This window comes from Oncorhynchus kisutch, linkage group LG9 (assembly GCF_002021735.2).
Source record: "Oncorhynchus kisutch isolate 150728-3 linkage group LG9, Okis_V2, whole genome shotgun sequence".
NCBI lineage: Eukaryota > Metazoa > Chordata > Actinopteri > Salmoniformes > Salmonidae > Oncorhynchus > Oncorhynchus kisutch.
Window position 1 is genome coordinate 4,728,175 of NC_034182.2, and position 19,145 is coordinate 4,747,319.

Here is a 19,145-nt window from a genome sequence, read left to right on the forward strand (position 1 = left end):
AACTGACAGGGTTTTTAAACCAAGGGAAAGGAACTGTGATTGGGTAGGAAACAGGAGGAGGTGTGTCTTCTGATTGATGATTGGATTGGTGACTGATTGGGTAGTGATGATTTTCACCTGTGAGGGGAGAAAATACACACACACACAGACACAGGATACAGGATACCTGTATCCGTAACAATGACTTTTAAGTTAGCTCAGAACTCTAAAATGTCCAGTACTTGAAGGATGTTGTATATTGAGATGGAGCAGAGGGATAGGGTCATGTTTATTTTATTTCACCTTTATTTAACCAGGTAGGCAAGTTGAGAACAAGTTCTCATTTACAATTGCGACCTGGACAAGAGAAAGCAAAGCAGAGTTACACATGGAGTAAAACAATCATACAGTCAATAATACAGTAGAAAACTAAGTCTATATACGATGTGAGCAAATGAGGTGAGATAAGGGAGGTAAAGGCAAAAAAAGGCCATGGTGCGAAGTAAATACAATATAGCAAGTAAAACACTGGAATGGTAGATTTGCAGTGGAAGAATGAAAGTAGAAATAAAAATGGGGTGCAAAGGAGCAAACTAAATATATAAATACAGTAGGGGAAGAGGTAGTTGTTTGGGCTAAATTATAGATGGTAATCTGTGAGCTGCTCTGACAGCTGGTGCTTAAAGCTAGTGAGGGAGATAAGTGTTTCCAGTTTCAGAGATTTTTGTAGTTCGTTCCAGTCATTGGCAGCAGAGAACTGGAAGGAGAGGCAGCCAAAGGAAGAATTGGTTTTGGGGGTGACCAGAGAGATATACCTTCTGGAGCGCGTGCTATAGGTGGGTGCTGCTATGGTGACCAGCGAGCTGAGATAAGGGGGGTCTTTACCTAGCAGGGTCTTGTAGATGACCTGGAGCCAGTGGGTTTGGCGACGAGTATGAAGCGAGGGCCAGCCAACGAGAGCGTACAGGTCGAAGTGGTGGGTAGTATATGGGGCTTTGGTGACAAAACGGATGGCACTGTGATAGATTGCATCCAATTTATTGAGTAGGGTATTGGAGGCTATTTTGTAAATGACATCGCCGAAGTCGAGGATCGGTAGGATGATCAGTTTTACGAGGGTATGTTTGGCAGCATGTTTGAAGGTTGCTTTGTTGCGAAATAGGAAGCCAATTCTAGATTTAACTTTGGATTGGAGATGTTTGATGTGAGTCTGGAAGGAGAGTTTACAGTCTAACCAGACACCTAGGTATTTGTAGTTGTCCACATATTCTAAGTCAGAACCGTCCAGAGTAGTGATGCTGGACGGACGGGCAGGTGCAGGCAGCGATCGGTTGATGAGCATGCGTTTAGTTTTACGTGTATTTAAGAGCAGTTGGTGGCCACGGAAGGAGAGTTGTATGGCATTGAAGCTCATCTAGAGGGTTGTTAACACAGTGTCCAAAGAAGGGCCAGAAGTATACAGAATGGTGTCGTCTGCGTAGAGGTGGATCAGAGACTCACCAGCAGCAAGAGTGACATCATTGATGTATACAGAGAAGAGAGTCGGCCCAAGAATTGAACCCTGTGGCACACCCCATAGAGATTGCCAGAGGCCCGGACAACAGGCCCTCCGATTTGACACACTGAACTATCAGAGAAGTAGTTGGTGAACCAGGCGAGGCAATCATTTGAGAAACCAAGGCTATCGAGTCTGCCGATGAGGATATGGTGATTGACAGAGTCAAAAGCCTTGGCCAGGTCAATGAATACGGCTGCACAGTATTGTTTCTTATCAATGGAGGTTAAGATATCGTTTAGGACCTTGAGCGTGGCTGAGGTGCACCCATGACCAGCTCTGAAACCAGATTGCATAGCGGAGAAGGTGCGGTGGGATTAGAAATGGTCGGTAATCTGATTGTTGACTTGGCTTTCGAAGACCTTAGAAAGGCAGGGTAGGATAGATATAGGTCTGTAGCAGATTGGGTCAAGAGTGTCCCCCCTTTGAAGAGGGGAATGACCGCAGCTGTTTTCCAATCTTTGGGAATCTCAGACGACACGAAAGAGAGGTTGAACAGGCTAGTAATAGGGGTTGCAACAATTTCGGGCAAATAATTTTAGAAAGAATGGGTCCAGATTGTCTAGCCCGGCTGATTTGTAGGGGTCCAGATTTTGCAGCTCTTTCAGAACATCAGCTGACTGGATTTGGGAAAAGGAGAAATGGGGAAGGCTTGGGCGAGTTGCTGTGGGGGGTACAATGTAGTTGACCGGGGTAGGGGTAGCCAGGTGGAAAGCATGGCCAGCTGTAGAAAAATGCTTATTGAAATTCTGAATTATAGTGGATTTATCGGTGGTGACAGAATTTCCTATCCTCAGTGCAGTGGGCAGCTGGGAGGAGGTGTTCTTATTCTCCATGGACTTTACAGTGTCCCAGAACTTTTTTGAGTTTGTGTTGCAGGAAGCAAATTTCTGCTTGAAAAAGCTGACCTTGGCTTATCTAACTGCCTGTGTATATTGGTTTCTAACTTCCCTGAAAAGTTGCATATCACGGGGGCTGTTCGATGCTAATGCAGAATGCCATAGAATGTTTTTGTGTTGGTTAAGGGCAGTCAGGTCTGGAGAGAACCAAGGGCTATATCTGTTCCTGGTTCTACATTTTGGAATGGGGCATGTTTATTTAAGATGGCGAGGAAGGCATTCAAAAAAAATAACCAGGCATCCTCTACTGATGGGATGAGATCAATATCCTTCCAAGATACCCGGACCAGGTCTATTAGAAAGGCCTGCTCGCTGAAGTGTTTTAGGGAGCATTTGACAGGGATGAGTGGAGGTCGCTTGACCGCTGACCCACTACGGATGCAGGCAATGAGGCAGTGATCGCAGAGATCTTGGTTGAAAACAGCAGAGGTGTATTTAGAGGGCAAGTTGGTTAGGATGATATCTATGAGGGTGCCCGTGTTACGGCTTTGAGGTTGTACCTGGTAGGTTCATTGATAATTTGTGTGAGATTGAGGGCATCAAGCTTAGATTGTAGGATGGCTGGGGTGTTAAGCATGTTCCAGTTTAGGTTACCTAGCAGCACGAGCTCTGAAGATAGATGGGGGGCAATCAGTTCACATATGGTGTCCAGAGCACAGCTGGGGGCAGAGGGTGGTCTATAGCAGGCGGCAACGGTGAGAGACTTGTTTTTAGAGAGTTGTCTGTTTCATTGACCCTGAAGGACAACTTGGCGAAACAACGTAATTGTAACATAACTTAAAGACTGTGCAGTTATATAAATAACTAGATTTAGTAAAATACCAATATGCCAGCATGCAATTTCATATCTGAAGGACTTTATAGAGCCCAATACAATACCCAGCAATAATTAGAGGGCCATTGCAGCACAGGAGTAAGAAAAATCTATGCATCTTAATGTGGTCTCATTGTCATTGAAGGGCAAGTTACATGCTCCCAATTCTCCCATCTCTAAACACACAGGCACAAAGGCTCTCTCACACACACACACACACACACACACACACACACACACACACACACCTTCCACATCTTCATCACTGAGCCCAGCCTCATGTTTGTTGATCGTTCACTTGTTATTGACTTCTCAACTGACCTCGGAATCAAATCAAAACTTCAACCCCTCCTGCCACTCAAAATGCCCACAGCAGACACTAGTTTGCATGTTTTATATCCTCTACCTGGCCACTGTGCCCCCCTTCAAGACCTGTCGGCTCCCAATGTGTTTAATTTATGACAGGCTGAAGGTTTGAAGTCATGTCGATGTCAGTCATTCTGTCAAGGTTGTTTACCTAAATGTACCAACACCAGAGAATATAGTAGAGTCTAGACAACACTTAGGGTGAGTGAGTAACAAATAGCACAGCAAATGGTTAGAGACACCCACACTTCCCCCACAGTCTCCCCGGCCAGAGAGAGTGTTTTTGGGATAATGACGGGTCATATAGTGGACCTGTGGACCTCGGTCCTGCGGGGGTAATTGGCCCATTGGTTCTGTGGCATTTAAATCCAGCCGTCAATTATCCATCTGCTGAGAGACGGATGGACGGGCACAGGCAGTTAGCTTTAGCTCTGCATGCTGTCTCTCTCTACTATCAGATAACACACACATCTATTCTGACTCCGTAAGGTTAGAGTTTAGGCACTCCTGCTTCAGTTGTCTGGATACCTGCTGTGTTGTTGTTGTTATATGACAGCATCTCACTAAGGAATACTTACAGAAGTTAGTTTGTGGCCAATTTATCTGTACAGGAGCATTATTGTTCTATTTATTGATCGACTGAAATACTGACTCCCATCTTATTTCATAGGCTGTTACACTGACCAGTGGACAGTGACTGCCTTCCATGCTATGTTTGTAATGCTGGCCTGCGCAGTGATTCTGCCACCACACTTCTTTTTGCTTCGTGCTGACAGTACAGTACAGTAGTCATGCTTAAGTCCACTATGGCCCGGTGCCCACTAGTCTCCTCGGGGGGCCGATCCTCTTAGAGCCTGTGTGTAGAGATTACCATTAGCACATTCACCTTATATTCTCTGCCAAACCGAATTTGCACTTTTCCCAGAACCCACAGGTTTTAACCTGTTTTCGGTGGTGGTGGTGGTAGTAATGGTGGTGGTGGTGGTGGTGGCAGTCGTCTGGAAACACATCGTCAAAGTCTGGGATATCCACAGTAAGATCAGGGAGTCAGTTTGTCTAATTTAGCCTACAGTGCAACCCAATGGGGAAAAGAAACATCAGAGAACCTTTACACCATCAATAACATAAAGGGATCATTATAGAAGGCTCTTTTCCCTTTGGATTGGACATGATATAACAGAGTTTTTTTAAACTATGTCTGTGAACTGTGGGCTTGTCCATTGAGTAGGACATGTGAGTGATGGGATGGGGTGGGGGGGCTTGTTTAATGACTGTCTCATATTACCTAACGATATTGTGCGGTATGGATGCCAATGACATGGATGGCTTTATGCAAACTGTTTTCTGGGTTGTGGTGATGAAGATGAAGATGTATTGTGTGTTATGGATGGCGCTGTGATGCTGACCTCTATGTTCTGTGTTGCTGTACAGGAGTTTGCAGCCCTGACCAAGGAGCTGAACGTGTGCAGAGAGAACCTTTTGGAGAAGGAGGAGGAGATCTCTGAGCTCAAGGCCGAGAGGAACAATACCAGGGTACGTGGAGAGGAGACACACGCTCACTCATGCGCACGAGCAGACACAAGAACGCGCGCGCGCGCGCACACAGACACACATTTTTTCTGCCCAATTCTAACCTCATACATTGACCTGAACCAGAACGGCTCAGAGTCTATGGAGATCAAATCAAATTTGCCACATACGCCGATACAAGTGTAGACTAAAGTGTACAAGTGTACCGTGCAATGCTTACTTACAAGCCCTTAACCAAAAGTGCAGTTCAAGAAGAAGAAAATATTTACCAAGTAGACTAAAATAAAAAGTACTAATAAAAGTAACACAATAAGAATTACAATAACGAGGCTATATACAGGGGGCCCCTGTACCGAGTCAGTGTGTGGGGGTACAGGCTAGTTGAGGTAATCTGTACATGTAGATGGGGGCAAAGTGACTATGCATAGGTAACAAACAAACAATGTTTTCATCTGTTGACGCGGTTGACTGGTCATCTGTAACATAGGTCAATGGAACCGGTAGCCTGCATTTCCCCTGGGGACAGATTTGGACCCCATATACATTAGAGCTACCTCTGAATTCCATTTCCGATTAATACCCTTTCATTGAGCAGAGAAACCAAACTCTGCTATTGACAGATAAGGCTGCTATTTTCCCACCAGGCTGCATAATGGGAGACTCACATAGTCACACCGCCATTTTAGTATCCCTGTCACTGCTCTGCCATCTTGCCAAAGAAGGAGAGAGAGAGAGAGAGAGAGGGGGAGGGAGGGAGGGAGGGAGGGAGGGAGAGGGAGAGAGAGGGAGAGATGGGGGTGAGAGAGAGAGGGAGGGAGAGAGAGAGAGACACACAGAGAGAGACACAGAGAGAGACGGGGAGGGAGGGAGGGAAACACAGAGAGAGAGACAGGGAGAGATGGAATTTAGTCTCTCTCTTCATTATCACCTTGAATTCTATGCAGAGCGATTATGAGCCAGACTTTTAATATATCAGCTTTTTTGTTGTAAAGGTTTTACAGTTCATAATTAAATCTTTGAAGCCAGGTGCATGCAATCAGTGGGTTGGAGGGCTGACAACAGAATAGAGGATGATGTACCTCTAGGTTTTAGGCCTCAACACTGTAAGCTGGATAAACCATGCAGTGTAGAAGCATGATAAGAGAGAAATTATGAGCCATAGAGAGATGAGGAGAGAGAGTGTGTAGGTATAGGTTATAGAGAGAGGATGAGGAGAGGGTGTGTGTAGGTGTAGGTTATAGAGAGAGGAGGAGGAGAGGGCGTGTGTAGGTGTAGGTTATAGAGAGAGGAGGAGGAGGAGAGGGTGTGTGTAGGTATAGGTTATAGAGAGAGGAGGAGGAGGAGAGAGAGTGTGTAGGTATAGGTTATAGAGAGAGGATGAGGAGAGGGTGTGTGTAGGTGTAGGTTCTAGAGAGAGGAGGAGGAAGAGAGGGTGTGTGTAGGTGTAGGTTATAGAGAGAGGAGGAGAGGGTGTGGGTAGGTGTAGGTTCTAGAGAGAGGAGGAGGAAGAGAGGGTGTGTGTAGGTGTAGGTTATAGAGAGCGGAGGAGAGGGTGTGTGTAGGTGTAGGTTATATAGAGAGGAGGAGAGGGTGTGTGTAGGTTATAGAGAGAGGAGGAGGAGGAGAGGGTGTGTGTAGGTTATAGAGAGAGGAGGAGGAGAGGGTGTGTGTAGGTGTAGGTTATAGAGAGAGGAGGAGGAGAGGGTGTGTGTAGGTGTAGGTTATAGAGAGAGGAGGAGGAGAGGGTGTGTGTAGGTGTAGGTTATAGAGAGAGGAGGAGGAGAGGGTGTGTGTAGGTGTAGGTTATAGAGAGAGGAGGAGGAGAGGGTGTGTGTAGGTGTAGGTTATAGAGAGAGGAGGAGGAGAGGGTGTGTGTAGGTGTAAGTTATAGAGAGAGGAGGAGGAGAGGGTGTGTGTAGGTGTAGGTTATAGAGAGAGGAGGAGGAGAGGGTGTGTGTAGGTGTAAGTTATAGAGAGAGGAGGAGGAGAGGGTGTGTGTAGGTGTAGGTTATAGAGAGAGGAGGGTGTGTGTAGGTGTAGGTTGCTTTTTATTATTCTGGCGGGGCGACGGCTGAGGTAGATCTGGGGCCAACGTTCAGACTTGATTGATTAAACGGCGGGGGTTTGGATGTGGGGAGGGAAGGCGGGGGGATCTCAGTCTGCTGGCAGTCCTTCAGACGCTCAAGGAGGGACGGAGAGAAGGAAGGATGGACAGCCCCCTTGAAGCCCTCCAAAACTAGTCCACACCACTTTGTCAGCACCTTCTGGAGCAATGTATTCAGCATGCATTTTAAATGGTATGCTTGTGTGGATATTGAAACAGAGCCTACAGTATGTTTACCATTTAGGCCCCACCCAACATAGCCTCTGCAGTGCCTGATGGGTAGTGTAGTGCAACACTGAAATCCTAGTGAAGTTCTACCAGGTTGAGTGAATGTGTTTACTTTGAAAATGTGGTTGATGTCTGTATTTCTAATGATTCTTAATGCCTGGATGATTAAGGGATTACAGTCTGTGGTTTAAGCACAATGCTTGGACAGACTCAGAACACCAGAGCCCTGTTTAAAGATGGGGTTAGAAGTAAATTACTTCCTTGGTTAAATACTGTGGCGACGCCAGTATGAGAACTCTCCAAACCATTGGTGAACCACATCATTATGTTGATAACCGGCCACAGCGCGTGGCGACGCCGAGAAGGCTCCTAGCGGAGCACAGTCAGGGTTAGAAACAAGGCATTTGGGATGTGGAGATGAAGAAAACGGTCAATGTTTCTCAGAATGACCAGACAACAAAACTGAAGTCACTGCATGAACCTCTCCTCAGATCAGTATCTCAGCGGAGCTTGGTGGATTCCTAACAGGACAGATAGTATCATCATTAGCAATTAGCTTGCTCTAATTAGTTGCTTGTCTGTGAGGCATGTGCATTCCCTCCAAAACACGAGACCTTCATTGGACCAGGTTATGGGCCAAATATAGACCCCAAAAGCCTAGCTAGTCAGACTAGCACATTTAGACTTCCCTCAGGCCCCCATCCCTCCACTGTACCTGTGTGACAGAGATCAGAGGCCAGTGTTCATCTTTCTGGTCCCTGTGTGTCTCTACTCCTCGTCTCTCCTGTGCCCCCTACTCCCAGTGGACTCATCTCCTCCCTTTGTGCTGCTGGAAGTTGTCTCCCCCAACACTTTCCACTGAGAATGGATTCGGCACGCCGCCTACACCAGCCTGGCACAGTAACAACATTAGCATCTATTTTGTTGTCAGTCCAGAGAGTTTCCATTGGTTTTGAGTGCCTTTATTGTTCTGAGTGCCATAATTGTTTTTCGTATGTCTCGTGTTATTCCACTTAAGGTTTATTTCTCCCCCACCCCCACCCCCTCCGACCAAAAGTTGGAAAATTAAATTAAATTACCAAATTGAGAAGATCTCGTTGGTTACTTTGATTTATTTTCATTGCGGTTAATCAGGGTGGATATAAATAATGTATTTGGAGAATCACATGAAGACCAGTAACCTTGTGTGGTTGGTATATTACAGTCCAGTGGTCCGGCCACTACAGGTTGACATTTAGAATCATATCACTACATCTTCTCTGGTGCCAGGATAACTGATGATGCAGACGATTCCAGTAATAGCGCTGATGATGATGTCAATTTTGCAGATGAGGCAGATAGCCTTTATGATAAGGATGCAGATAGGGATGATGATGATGATTATATTAGCACTAATTTCTGTCCCTATGTCTGTCTCTATAGTTGCTTCTGGAGCATCTGGAGTGCCTGGTGTCCAGGCATGAGCGGTCACTACGTATGACTGTGGTCAAGCGGCAGGCCCAGTCCCCCTCAGGCGTGTCCAGTGAGGTGGAGGTCCTCAAAGCGCTCAAGTCCCTGTTCGAGCACCACAAAGCTCTAGACGAGAAGGTAAGACCATACATTAGATTTGTATGCACAGTAGCTATTCTTGGTAGAAGGGATTCTTCAATTGATGGTACAGTATATTTGACTGATGACAGTACATACTGTATGGAGAGGCATTGTTAACATAGTGCCTTCTTGGTATTGAATATTCTTTGTTTTGGCATAAGTCACCACCAAAACTGCCTGCCCTCCCATTGGCCCCAGCCCCAGCCTCTGCTCTGCCACTGGCCCCAGCCCCAGCCTCTGCTCTGCCACTGGCCCCAGCCTCTGCTCTGCCACTGGCCCCAGCCCCAGCCTCTGCTCTGCCACTGGCCCCAGCCTCTGTCCTCCCACTGGCCCCAGCCCCAGCCCTCCCACTGGCCCCAGCCCCAGCCTCTGCCCTCCCACTGGCCCCAGCCCCAGTCTCTGCCCTCCCACTGGTCCCAGCCTCTGCCCTCCCACTGGCCCCAGCCTCTGCCCTCCCATTGGCCCCAGCCTCTACTCTCCCACTGGCCCCAGCCCCAGCCTCTGCTCTCCCACTGGCCCCAGTCCCAGCCTCTGCCCTCCCACTGGCCCCAGCCCCAGCCTCTGCCCTCCGACTGGCCCCAGCCCCAGCCTCTGCCCTCCCACTGGCCCCAGCCCCAGCCTCTGCCCTCCCACTGGCCCCAGCCTCTGCCCTCTCACTGTCCCCAGCCCCAGCCTCTGCCCTCCCACTGGCCCCAGCCTCTGCCCTCCCACTGGCCCCAGCCTCTGCTCTGCCTCAGGACCCAGCCCCAGCCTCTGCTCTGCCTCAGGCCCCAGCCTCTGCCCTCCCACTGGCCCCAGCCCCAGCCTCTGCCCTCCCACTGTCCCCAGCCCCAGCCTCTGCCCTCCTACTGTCCCCAGCCCCAGCCTCTGCCCTCCGACTGGCCCCAGCCCCAGCCTCTGCCCTCCCACTGGCCCCAGCCTCTGCCCTCCCACTGGCCCCAGCCTCTGCTCTCCCACTGGCCCCAGCCCCAGCCTCTGCCCTCCCACTGGCCCCAGCCTCTGCCCTCCCACTGGCCCCAGCCTCTGCTCTGCCTCAGGCTCCAGCCCCAGCCTCTGCTCTGCCTCAGGCCCCAGCCTCTGCCCTCCCACTGGCCCCAGCCCCAGCCTCTGCCCTCCCACTGGCCCCAGCCCCAGCCTCTGCCCTCCCACTGGCCCCAGCCCCAGCCTCTGCCCTCCCACTGGCCCCAGCCCCAGCCTCTGCTCTCCCACTGGCCCCAACCCCAGCCTCTGCCCTCCCACTGGCCTCAGCCCCAGCCTCTGCCCTCCGACTGGCCCCAGCCCCAGCCTCTGCCCTCCCACTGGCCCCAGCCCCAGCCTCTGCCCTCCCACTGGCCCCAGCCCCAGCCTCTGCCCTCCCACTGGCCCCAGCCTCTGCCCTCCCACTGGCCTCAGCCTCTGCTCTGCCTCAGGCCCCAGCCCCAGCCTCTGCTCTGCCTCAGTCCCCAGCCCCAGCCTCTGCCCTCCCACTGGTCCCAGCCCCAGCCTCTGCCCTCCCACTGGCCCCAGCCTCTGCCCTCCGACTGGCCCCAGCCTCTGCCCTCCCACTGGCCCCAGCCCCAGCCTCTGCCCTCCCACTGGCCCCAGACTCTGCTCTCCCACTGGCCCCAGTCCCAGCCTCTGCCCTCCCACTGGCCCCAGCCTCTGCTCTGCCTCAGGCCCCAGCCCCAGCCTCTGCTCTGCCTCAGGCCCCAGCCTCTGCCCTCCCACTGGCCCCAGTCCCAGCCTCTGCCCTCCCACTGGCCCCAGCCCCAGCCTCTGCCCTCCCACTGGCCCCAGCCCCAGCCTCTGCCCTGCCACTGGCCCCAGCCCCAGCCTCTGCCCTCCCACTGGCCCCAGCCCCAGCCTCTGCCCTCCCACTGGCCCCAGCCCCAGCCTCTGCTCTGCCTCAGGCCTGTTGATTGATGTCCTCAGCCCTCTGTAAGATGTCACGCCGGCTGCTGTAATCTATTCAACCCTCCACAACAGACCCTATCATTTATAACGCGTCTCTCCAGGCCGCTGGACTAGGGAATAAAAGGCTTTTTTGATTCACGGGATGTTTTCTGCTCTGCGGCGATCTGTCTGTGTGATGCTGGGCTGTCCGGAGGAGGGGAGGGGAGGGAGGGGCAATGACTGCCCTGTAATCCAGGCTCAGCCTCCTCAGAGAGGCCTTCATCCTAGCGGGCCACAGCCCCGGCCATGGAGCACCATGGAGCTCACCAGTAAATGCTCCGTCAGTAGCATGACAAATACCTGAACGTGGTACATAGAGGAAGGCAGAGTAAGTCGTACATTCACCCCCTTTGAGGAGAAGAGGAGGAGGAGTAGGGATGGGGAGGAGGGAGGGAGGGAAAGCTGCTCCCAGCAACTGACGCTAAAAGGTAATAAAAGCAGATACCCCTGGACAGAAGCTCAGGCCTGCCTTCAAGGCCAAGACAAAGTGTTACTGTTGGGCTGAAGGCTGAGGGAGAGAGGGAACAGCGGCTTGCTCTCTCGCGGGAACATGGTATATCATGTCAACCCCGGGTTGAGATGGGTTGGTGGGGAGAGATAAATAGGCATATCTCACTGTTGTCTCCAACACTATCCATGCTATTTATCTGAGAGCTCAAAACCACACATCTACTGCCATTAACTGCAAGAGCAGAGCTCAATCGTAAGGTCCTACCAGAGGATGTGTACAGTAACGCACTCATGGCGGGTTGTTGTGTTTTGTTTTCCTCAGGTGAGGGAGAGACTGCGGGTGTCGCTAGAGAGGGTCTCTGCATTGGAGGAGGAGCTAACATCAGCCAACCAGGAGGTGAGAAACGTGTCACAGCATCATTTCCACAGGCGCGCTGACTGTTTTAGTCAACTTTCAAAGCAGTCTGATGTTGACAGTTCGACTTAGGAGGAGTCCTATTCAGGGGCTAGTCATTCTGTCTTAAGATGGAGTGCGGTGTGTGATGGGGTGAAGTATGGCGTTGACAGATGAGAGCTGGCCCGTGGCGTTAGCAGGGTGGCGTAACGCCTCTGCCCCCCATTCTCTCTCTGCCATTCTCTGCCAGGGCAGATGGTCATGTTCCAGCTGAGAGGAGCCCTCAGACTGGCGCTCTACCGGAGCCAAATTAACCACTCTGCATTGCCAGAGGGAGGGAGGGAGGGAGAGAGGGAGGGGGGGCGGAGAAAGAGGGGGAGGGGGAGAGAGAGATTTAAAATGCTGCTCTACCAGCCAAACAGACCTTAGGAGTTGAGATGAATACCTGGTCAAAGACTGATCTGCCCTGGGTATAGAAAACAAGTAAAGCTAGGGATGGAGTGAGGGGATGAGAGGAGAGAGAGGTTATAAGGCGCCGTGAGATGGCGATATCTTTCACTTTGAGTTAGCCTAGTATTACCAGATGGATGACCGCGTCTGTATCCGTGTAGCGAATCATTTATGTAAGCTCGCGAGATCAGGCAGGTGTATGAGGCTAAGTTTGATCCATAGACATGCAGCGTAAAGTGCATCTCATTTACTTAACCAAGTACAGTGTTACGCCTCAGCAGATATTTCACTGAGTCGAGACATAGGTCTTTATTTGATTAAATAGTGTGACTATACTTCATTTGACTACAGTGGATACATGGTTAACTTTCCCGCTGTGTCATGGTGAGACAGTCATCTGAGTGAGTGGGTGTTGAGGCTGAGTGGGTGTTGAGGCCCGGTGGTGGAGGCTGTGGTTAAATAAGCACTGCTGAATAGAAACATCCACACTTCCACACGTCAGAGCCTCCGGGGAGGACGTTGGGTTCCAGTGGCTGCCTGCACCAGCTCCAGACTGTTAATTGATTTGGGATGGAGATCTGCCTCGAGTCGCTCTCCTCTGGGGCTCCAGTCTGCAGATAACACCACCTGCAATCCTGGAGCCTCCCATAATAGGGAGCTGCACTGCCTGATGACATAGATTACCTTCGACCTCTCAGTCTCAGGTGTTTAAGTGGTCCAGATTTGACCACTCAGTGAAATCAAATCAAAGTTTATTCATCACGTGCGCTGAATACAACAGGTGTAGACCTTACAGTGAAATGCTTACTTACAGGCTCTAACCAATAGTGCAAAAAAGGTATTAGGTGAACAATAGGTAGGTACAGGAATAAAAGTGTCAGGTGTTTAAGTGGTCCAGATTTGAACTCTCAGTCTCAGGTGTTTAAGTGGTCCAGATTTGATCGCCCAGTGTCAGGTGTTTAAGTGGTCCAGATTTGACCTCTCAGTCTCAGGTGTTTAAGTGGTCCAGATTTGACCTCTCAGTCTCAGATGTTTAGGTGGTCCAGATTTGACCTCTGTCTCAGGTGTTTAAGTGGTCCAGATTTGACCTCTCAGTGTCAGGTGTTTAAGTGGTCCAGATTTGACCTCTCAGTCTCAGATGTTTAAGTGGTCCAGATTTGACTTCTCAGTCTCAGGTGTTTAAGTGGTCCAGATTTGATCGCCCAGTGTCAGGTGTTTAAGTGGTCCAGATTTGACCTCTCAGTCTCAGGTGTTTAAGTGGTCCAGATTTGACCTCTCAGTCTCAGATGTTTAAGTGGTCCAGATTTGACCTCTGTCTCAGGTGTTTAAGTGGTCCAGATTTGACTTCTCAGTCTCAGGTGTTTAAGTGGTCCAGATTTGATCGCCCAGTGTCAGGTGTTTAAGTGGTCCAGATTTGACCTCTCAGTGTCAGGTGTTTAAGTGGTCCAGATTTGACCTCTCAGTGTCAGGTGTTTAAGTGGTCCAGATTTGACCTCTCAGTGTCAGGTGTTTAAGTGGTCCAGATTTGACCTCTCAGTCTCAGGTGTTTAAGTGGTCCAGATTTGACCTCTCAGTGTCAGGTGTTTAAGTGGTCCAGATTTGACCTCTCAGTGTCAGGTGTTTAAGTGGTCCAGATTTGACCTCTCAGTGTCAGGTGTTTAAGTGGTCCAGATTAGAGGTCGACCGATTAATCGAATGGCTGATTAATTAGGGCCGATTTCAAGTTTTAGGAAATCGGTATTTCTGGACACCGATTTTGTTGATTAAAAAATATATATATACAGTGGGGCAAAAAAGTATTTAGTCAGCCACCAATTGTGCAAGTTCTCCCACTTAAAAAGATGAGAGAGGCCTGTAATTTTCATCATAGGTACACTTCAACTATGACAGACAAAATGAGAAAAATAATCCAGAAAATCACATTGTAGGATTTTTTATGAATTGTATGTATTGTATGTTTGTAATTGTATGTAATTATGACAACATTGAAGGTTGTGCAATGTAACAGCAATATTTAGACTGAGGGATGCCATCCGTTAGATAAAATACGGTACGGTTCCGTACTTCACTGGGAGAATAAACGTTATGTTTTGGAAATGATAGTTTCCGGATTCGACCATATTAATGACCTAAGGCTCATATTTCTGTGTGTTATTATGTTATAATTAAGTCTATGATTTGATAAAGCACTCTGACTGAGTGATGGTAGGCACCAGCAGGCTCGTAAGCATTCATTCAAACAGCACTTTCGTGCGTTTTGCCAGCAGCTCTTTGCAATGCTTCAAGCATTGCGCTGTTTATCAACTCCCGAGATTAGGCTGGTGTAACCGATGTAAAATGGCTAGCTAGTTAGTGGGGTGCGCGCTAATAGCGTTTCAAACGTCACTCGCTCTGAGACTTGGAGTAGTTGTTCCCCTTGCTCTGCATGGGTAACGCTGCTTCGAGGGTGGCTGTTGTCGATGTGTTCCTGGTTCGAGCCCAGGTAGCGGAGAGGAGAGGGATGGAAGCTACTCTGTTACACTGGCAATACTAAAGTGCCTATAAGAACATCCAATAGTCAAAGGTATATGAAATACAAATGGTATAGAGAGAAATAGTCCTATAATTCCTATAATAACTACAACCTAAAACTTCTTACCTGGGAATATTGAGGACTCATGTTAAAAGGAACCACCAGCTTTCATATGTTCTCATGTTCTGAGCAAGGAACTTAAACGTTAGCTTTCTTACATGGCACATATTGCACTTTTACTTTCTTCTCCAACATGTTGGACATGAACATGTTTCATTATTTACTTGAGGCTAAATTAATTTTATTGATGTATTATATTAAGTTAAAATAAGTTAAAATATGTGAGACCCGGCTCACATAAATGAAATGGGAGTAGATTCTGTAGAATGTGTCAGGAGGTTGATGAATTCCCCGCAAAACCTCTGGGGCCTCTGGGCTTGGTCCTCCGCCAAGGGACCAATCCAACCTGCATAAGATCCTACAAAGGCTGCTGGGGGAGAGAGAGAGACTGAAACGTCTGTTACTCTATGTTATCCGGTCTCTCTTATTCATTTCCTGGTTGGAATTCTAGAGGGTATCCCCAAGGTGTCACCCACTCTATACAATGAAAAATGAACCGGTGCTATAAGATTCAAGCCAACAGGTTTCCAGTGTTTGTGTGTGTGTGTGTGTGTGTGTGTGTGCACGTGTGCCTGTCTGTGTGACTGATCTTAATTCAGAGGCATTGCCGCATATAGCAACCTGCTCCAGGCCCTCTGCTCCACCAAATCAATCTTGTACACCGAGAGATTTCACGTCACCTTCCTGTCCAATCTCCTTTTGCTCCTTCACACTAAAACAGACAATTACTTATCGGAGAGGTGGAGACGAAGGAAGTCAGGGAAGATGAAGTTATTGTGAGGGATAGGAGTTTGAAGGATAGCGCCTTTCTGTTTAGTTGTGGCACTGTCTCCTGGTGTCTCCTGGTGACTCTGGTGTCTCTTATGTATCCTGGTGTCTCCTGATGTCTCGTGGTGTCTTGGATGTCTCGTGGTGTCTTGGATGTCTCCTGGTGTCTCTGGTGTCTCTTGATGTCTCTGGTGTCTCCTGGTGTCTCTGATGTCTCCTGGTGTCTCTTGATGTCTCTGGTGTCTCCTGGTGTCTCTGCTGTTTCCTAGTGTCTCTGATGTCTCTGTCTCTTGATGTCTCTGGTGTCTCCTGGTGTTTCTGATGTCTCCTGGTGTCTCCGTTGTCTCCTGGTGTCTCTGATGTTTTCTGGGCTTTGATGAGTTGAGATGAACTAATACTACATCAAAGGGAAAGATGGCCACTTTCCATTTGCTTCTGTAAATATTTTTATAATTTGAGAGCAACCACAGCCACAGCAGCAAGGCTCAGTCTATCATTTGTTATCCTGGGTGTCTGTCGGGAGGAGGTGTGTGTGTGTGTGTGTGTGTGTGTGTGTGTGTGTGTGTGTGTGTGTGTGTGTGTGTGTGTGTGTGTGTGTGTGTGTGTGTGTGTGTGTGTGTGTGTGTGTGTGTGTGTGTGTGTGCGTGCGTGTGCGTGTGTGCACCCCTTATGTCGAGAGCCAACCGTTTGATCTCTGTACCTGAAAAATGATAGACGCTCCCCAATGTGCCAGCCAAAACATAAGAAGGTGTAATTGCACCCCTCATTAAAAGAATGGAGAGAAAGAGAGAGAGAGGCAGCAATATGCAACAGCAAGCAAATCCACTGTCTGTGGATGAAATCTCAAACCCCGTGCTGGGATGTTGTCGAGGCTTAATGTAAAGGGAAACCTCCATTGTAATTGTGGAATAATCCCCCCCTGCCCTTTGCCCTCTTAGAATGAAAATAATGTAATACTTGCGTCTAGTGAGTGCCTCCATCTGTGCTGTAAAAAGTGGTGTTTTATAGTTGTATAGCTTTAAGGCTATTTCTGACCAGTGTCAGAGGCAGTTATGTGTTGCATTTTCACATCAATCATTGTTTATTGATGGAGGTGTCATTGAATGCCCTCTAATTCTTGAACGCAGTTCAACTGGAGCGGTTGGTGAAACACTTGGCAACCGTAATGGTTTCTCTCACTGTGTTGTTTTATTGGGATGTCATCGCCTCCTTCTGAGAAATGTAATTATGTCGGTCTCTCCGGGGTGCAGACACAGCCAAGTCATAGATCTGGGATTCCCACAAATGGGAAGTGTCCACAAATATTCAGGCTTAACTTATTTATTGTAGACAGAGATGGCATTCCAATAGCAGTAATACTGATATACTGTGTGGCTTTTACTGATCAGGACTGGAGGGCCCTATTGCAGCACTGCCTCAGTCAGTACAGTAATATGATGTATTGCCATGTTTAGCAAAATACACTATTATACAGTAGATTCATGACTGTCATAGGCTGCTACACTATCCTTCCTGGATTGTTCTCTCAATCATTGCCGTCATAATATTGCCGTCTTGTCACGCCCTGGCCATAGAGAGGCTTTTTATTCTCTATTTTGGTTAGGCCAGGGTGTGACTAGGGTGGGCATTCTATGTTCTTTTTTCTGTTTTTGTATTTCTTTGTTTTTGGCCCGGTATGGTTCTCAATCAGGGACAGCTGTCTGTCGTTGTCTCTGATTGAGAACCATACTTAGGTAGCTCTTGCCCACATGGGCTTTGTGGGTAGTTGCTTTCTGTTTTTGTGTCTGCACCAGACAGAACTGTTTCGGTTGTTCTCTTTGTTGTTTTGTCATTAAGTGTTCTGTTCTATTAAATAATGATGAACATGTACCACGCTGCACCTTGGTCCTCGCCTTCTTCCACCAACAGCCGTTACACGTCTCCGATGGGGGGGGGGTTGGCTTGTTTCCTAAATCCAGATGAAATCCTGAGATTAAAGCCTAAAATTATCTGTGATCAGTGGTAATAGCAGCATGCTGTCATTTTATTCACACTTCCATATCCTGTCTGTCTCCCAACTGGGTCTGTTCTTTATGCTAAATCTGGCGATGTCTGTGCTCATGATTACATAATAATGGATAGTGAGCACACTAATATTTGACTGTGTACTGGATGACAGGCTACAGGTATTTATGACAATGACATCGTGCATCTCTCTGCTGTAGTTGTCATACAGTAAAATCACGGCTTTTCTACAAATATTTTCATACGCAAAAATATGACAGTTATGCAAAAAAATATATATGGTTAGCACATCATAAAACAATGACGGTTTTCTCCTAGTTTCAAGGTCTGGGAGGTTTCCCTGGAACTGACTTGTGAAGGCTGACCCTACAGGCATCATGTAGTCTCCCTGGTATTGCTGTCACTTGTGTTTAGTGATGGTGTAAAAGGGCATTAGTAGTGCGGGGCTCCATAATGGAATGCATACCATGCTGTTTGTGCTGTCCAAGAATAGGTTGTAGTCCAACAATTTGGACAATTATAGCTGTGTCTCTACCCGGCTATTTCCCCCCCTTTCTCCCCCCCGGAAAGTCCGAATCAGCCGTCCCTGTCAGGGGAATCCTCAATATGCTTTTCATGTCACTGGTTTGTAGCCCCTGGCAACGTGATTAAGAGTGAACACCAGATTCTTCAGGAGAGAGAGAGGAGGGGTTCGCTGAACAAGATAATCATAGTGATCACGTTAATACCTAGACATAATATGACATAGCTGGCAGAGTAATGTTCCAGAAATTCCTACACAGACAAGCTGTAACAGTAGGAAATAACCTGTTAGCGGTCCTTGAGTAAATATTTAGGTTGTTTGTGTTTTGGAAAGTGAATGAGATCCTGACCCTTGACCGTAATACATTTGCACATCAGTTGTATTCCCCTCAGGCACTGACAGGACAGCCCCATGCCTGGCTGGAGCTGACAATTGTGTGTGTGTGTGTGTGTGTGTGCGCGCGCGTGTGTATGTGTGTGATTGACAGCTAGGCTGATCTCTGCTGTGTATTGTTATTTTAGACCTGTGTATTAATCTCTGTCCTGTGTCCCTCTCTGTTTATTGTAATTTTAGACCTGTGTATTAATCTCTGTCCTGTGTCCCTCTCTGTGTATTGTTATTCTAGACCTGTGTATTAATCTCTGTCCTGTGTCCCTCTCTGTGTATTGTTATTCTAGACCTGTGTATTAATCTCTGTCCTTTGTCCCTCTCTGTTTATTGTAATTTTAGACCTGTGTATTAATCTCTGTCCTGTGTCCCTCTCTGTGTATTGTTATTTTAGACCTGTGTATTAATCTCTGTCCTATGTCCCTCTCTGTTTATTGTAATTTTAGACCTGTGTATTAATCTCTGTCCTGTGTCCCTCTCTGTGTATTGTTATTCTAGACCTGTGTATTAATCTCTGTCCTGTGTCCCTCTCTGTGTATT

General features: G+C 48.2%; 1 protein-coding gene across 5 annotated transcripts in view; it reads left to right on the top strand.

The window, feature by feature from the left end:
* ppfia2 (PTPRF interacting protein alpha 2) overlaps positions 1-19,145 on the top strand; it is a 224,663-nt gene that overhangs the window by 157,829 nt on the left and 47,689 nt on the right. For all 5 annotated transcript variants that reach the window (XM_031831595.1, XM_031831593.1, XM_031831597.1 and 2 more), the window contains exons 3-5: positions 5,045-5,146; positions 8,898-9,062; positions 11,770-11,844. In XM_031831595.1, the coding sequence (XP_031687455.1) occupies positions 5,045-5,146; positions 8,898-9,062; positions 11,770-11,844 (342 nt within the window). The remainder of the gene's footprint in view (positions 1-5,044; positions 5,147-8,897; positions 9,063-11,769; positions 11,845-19,145) is intronic.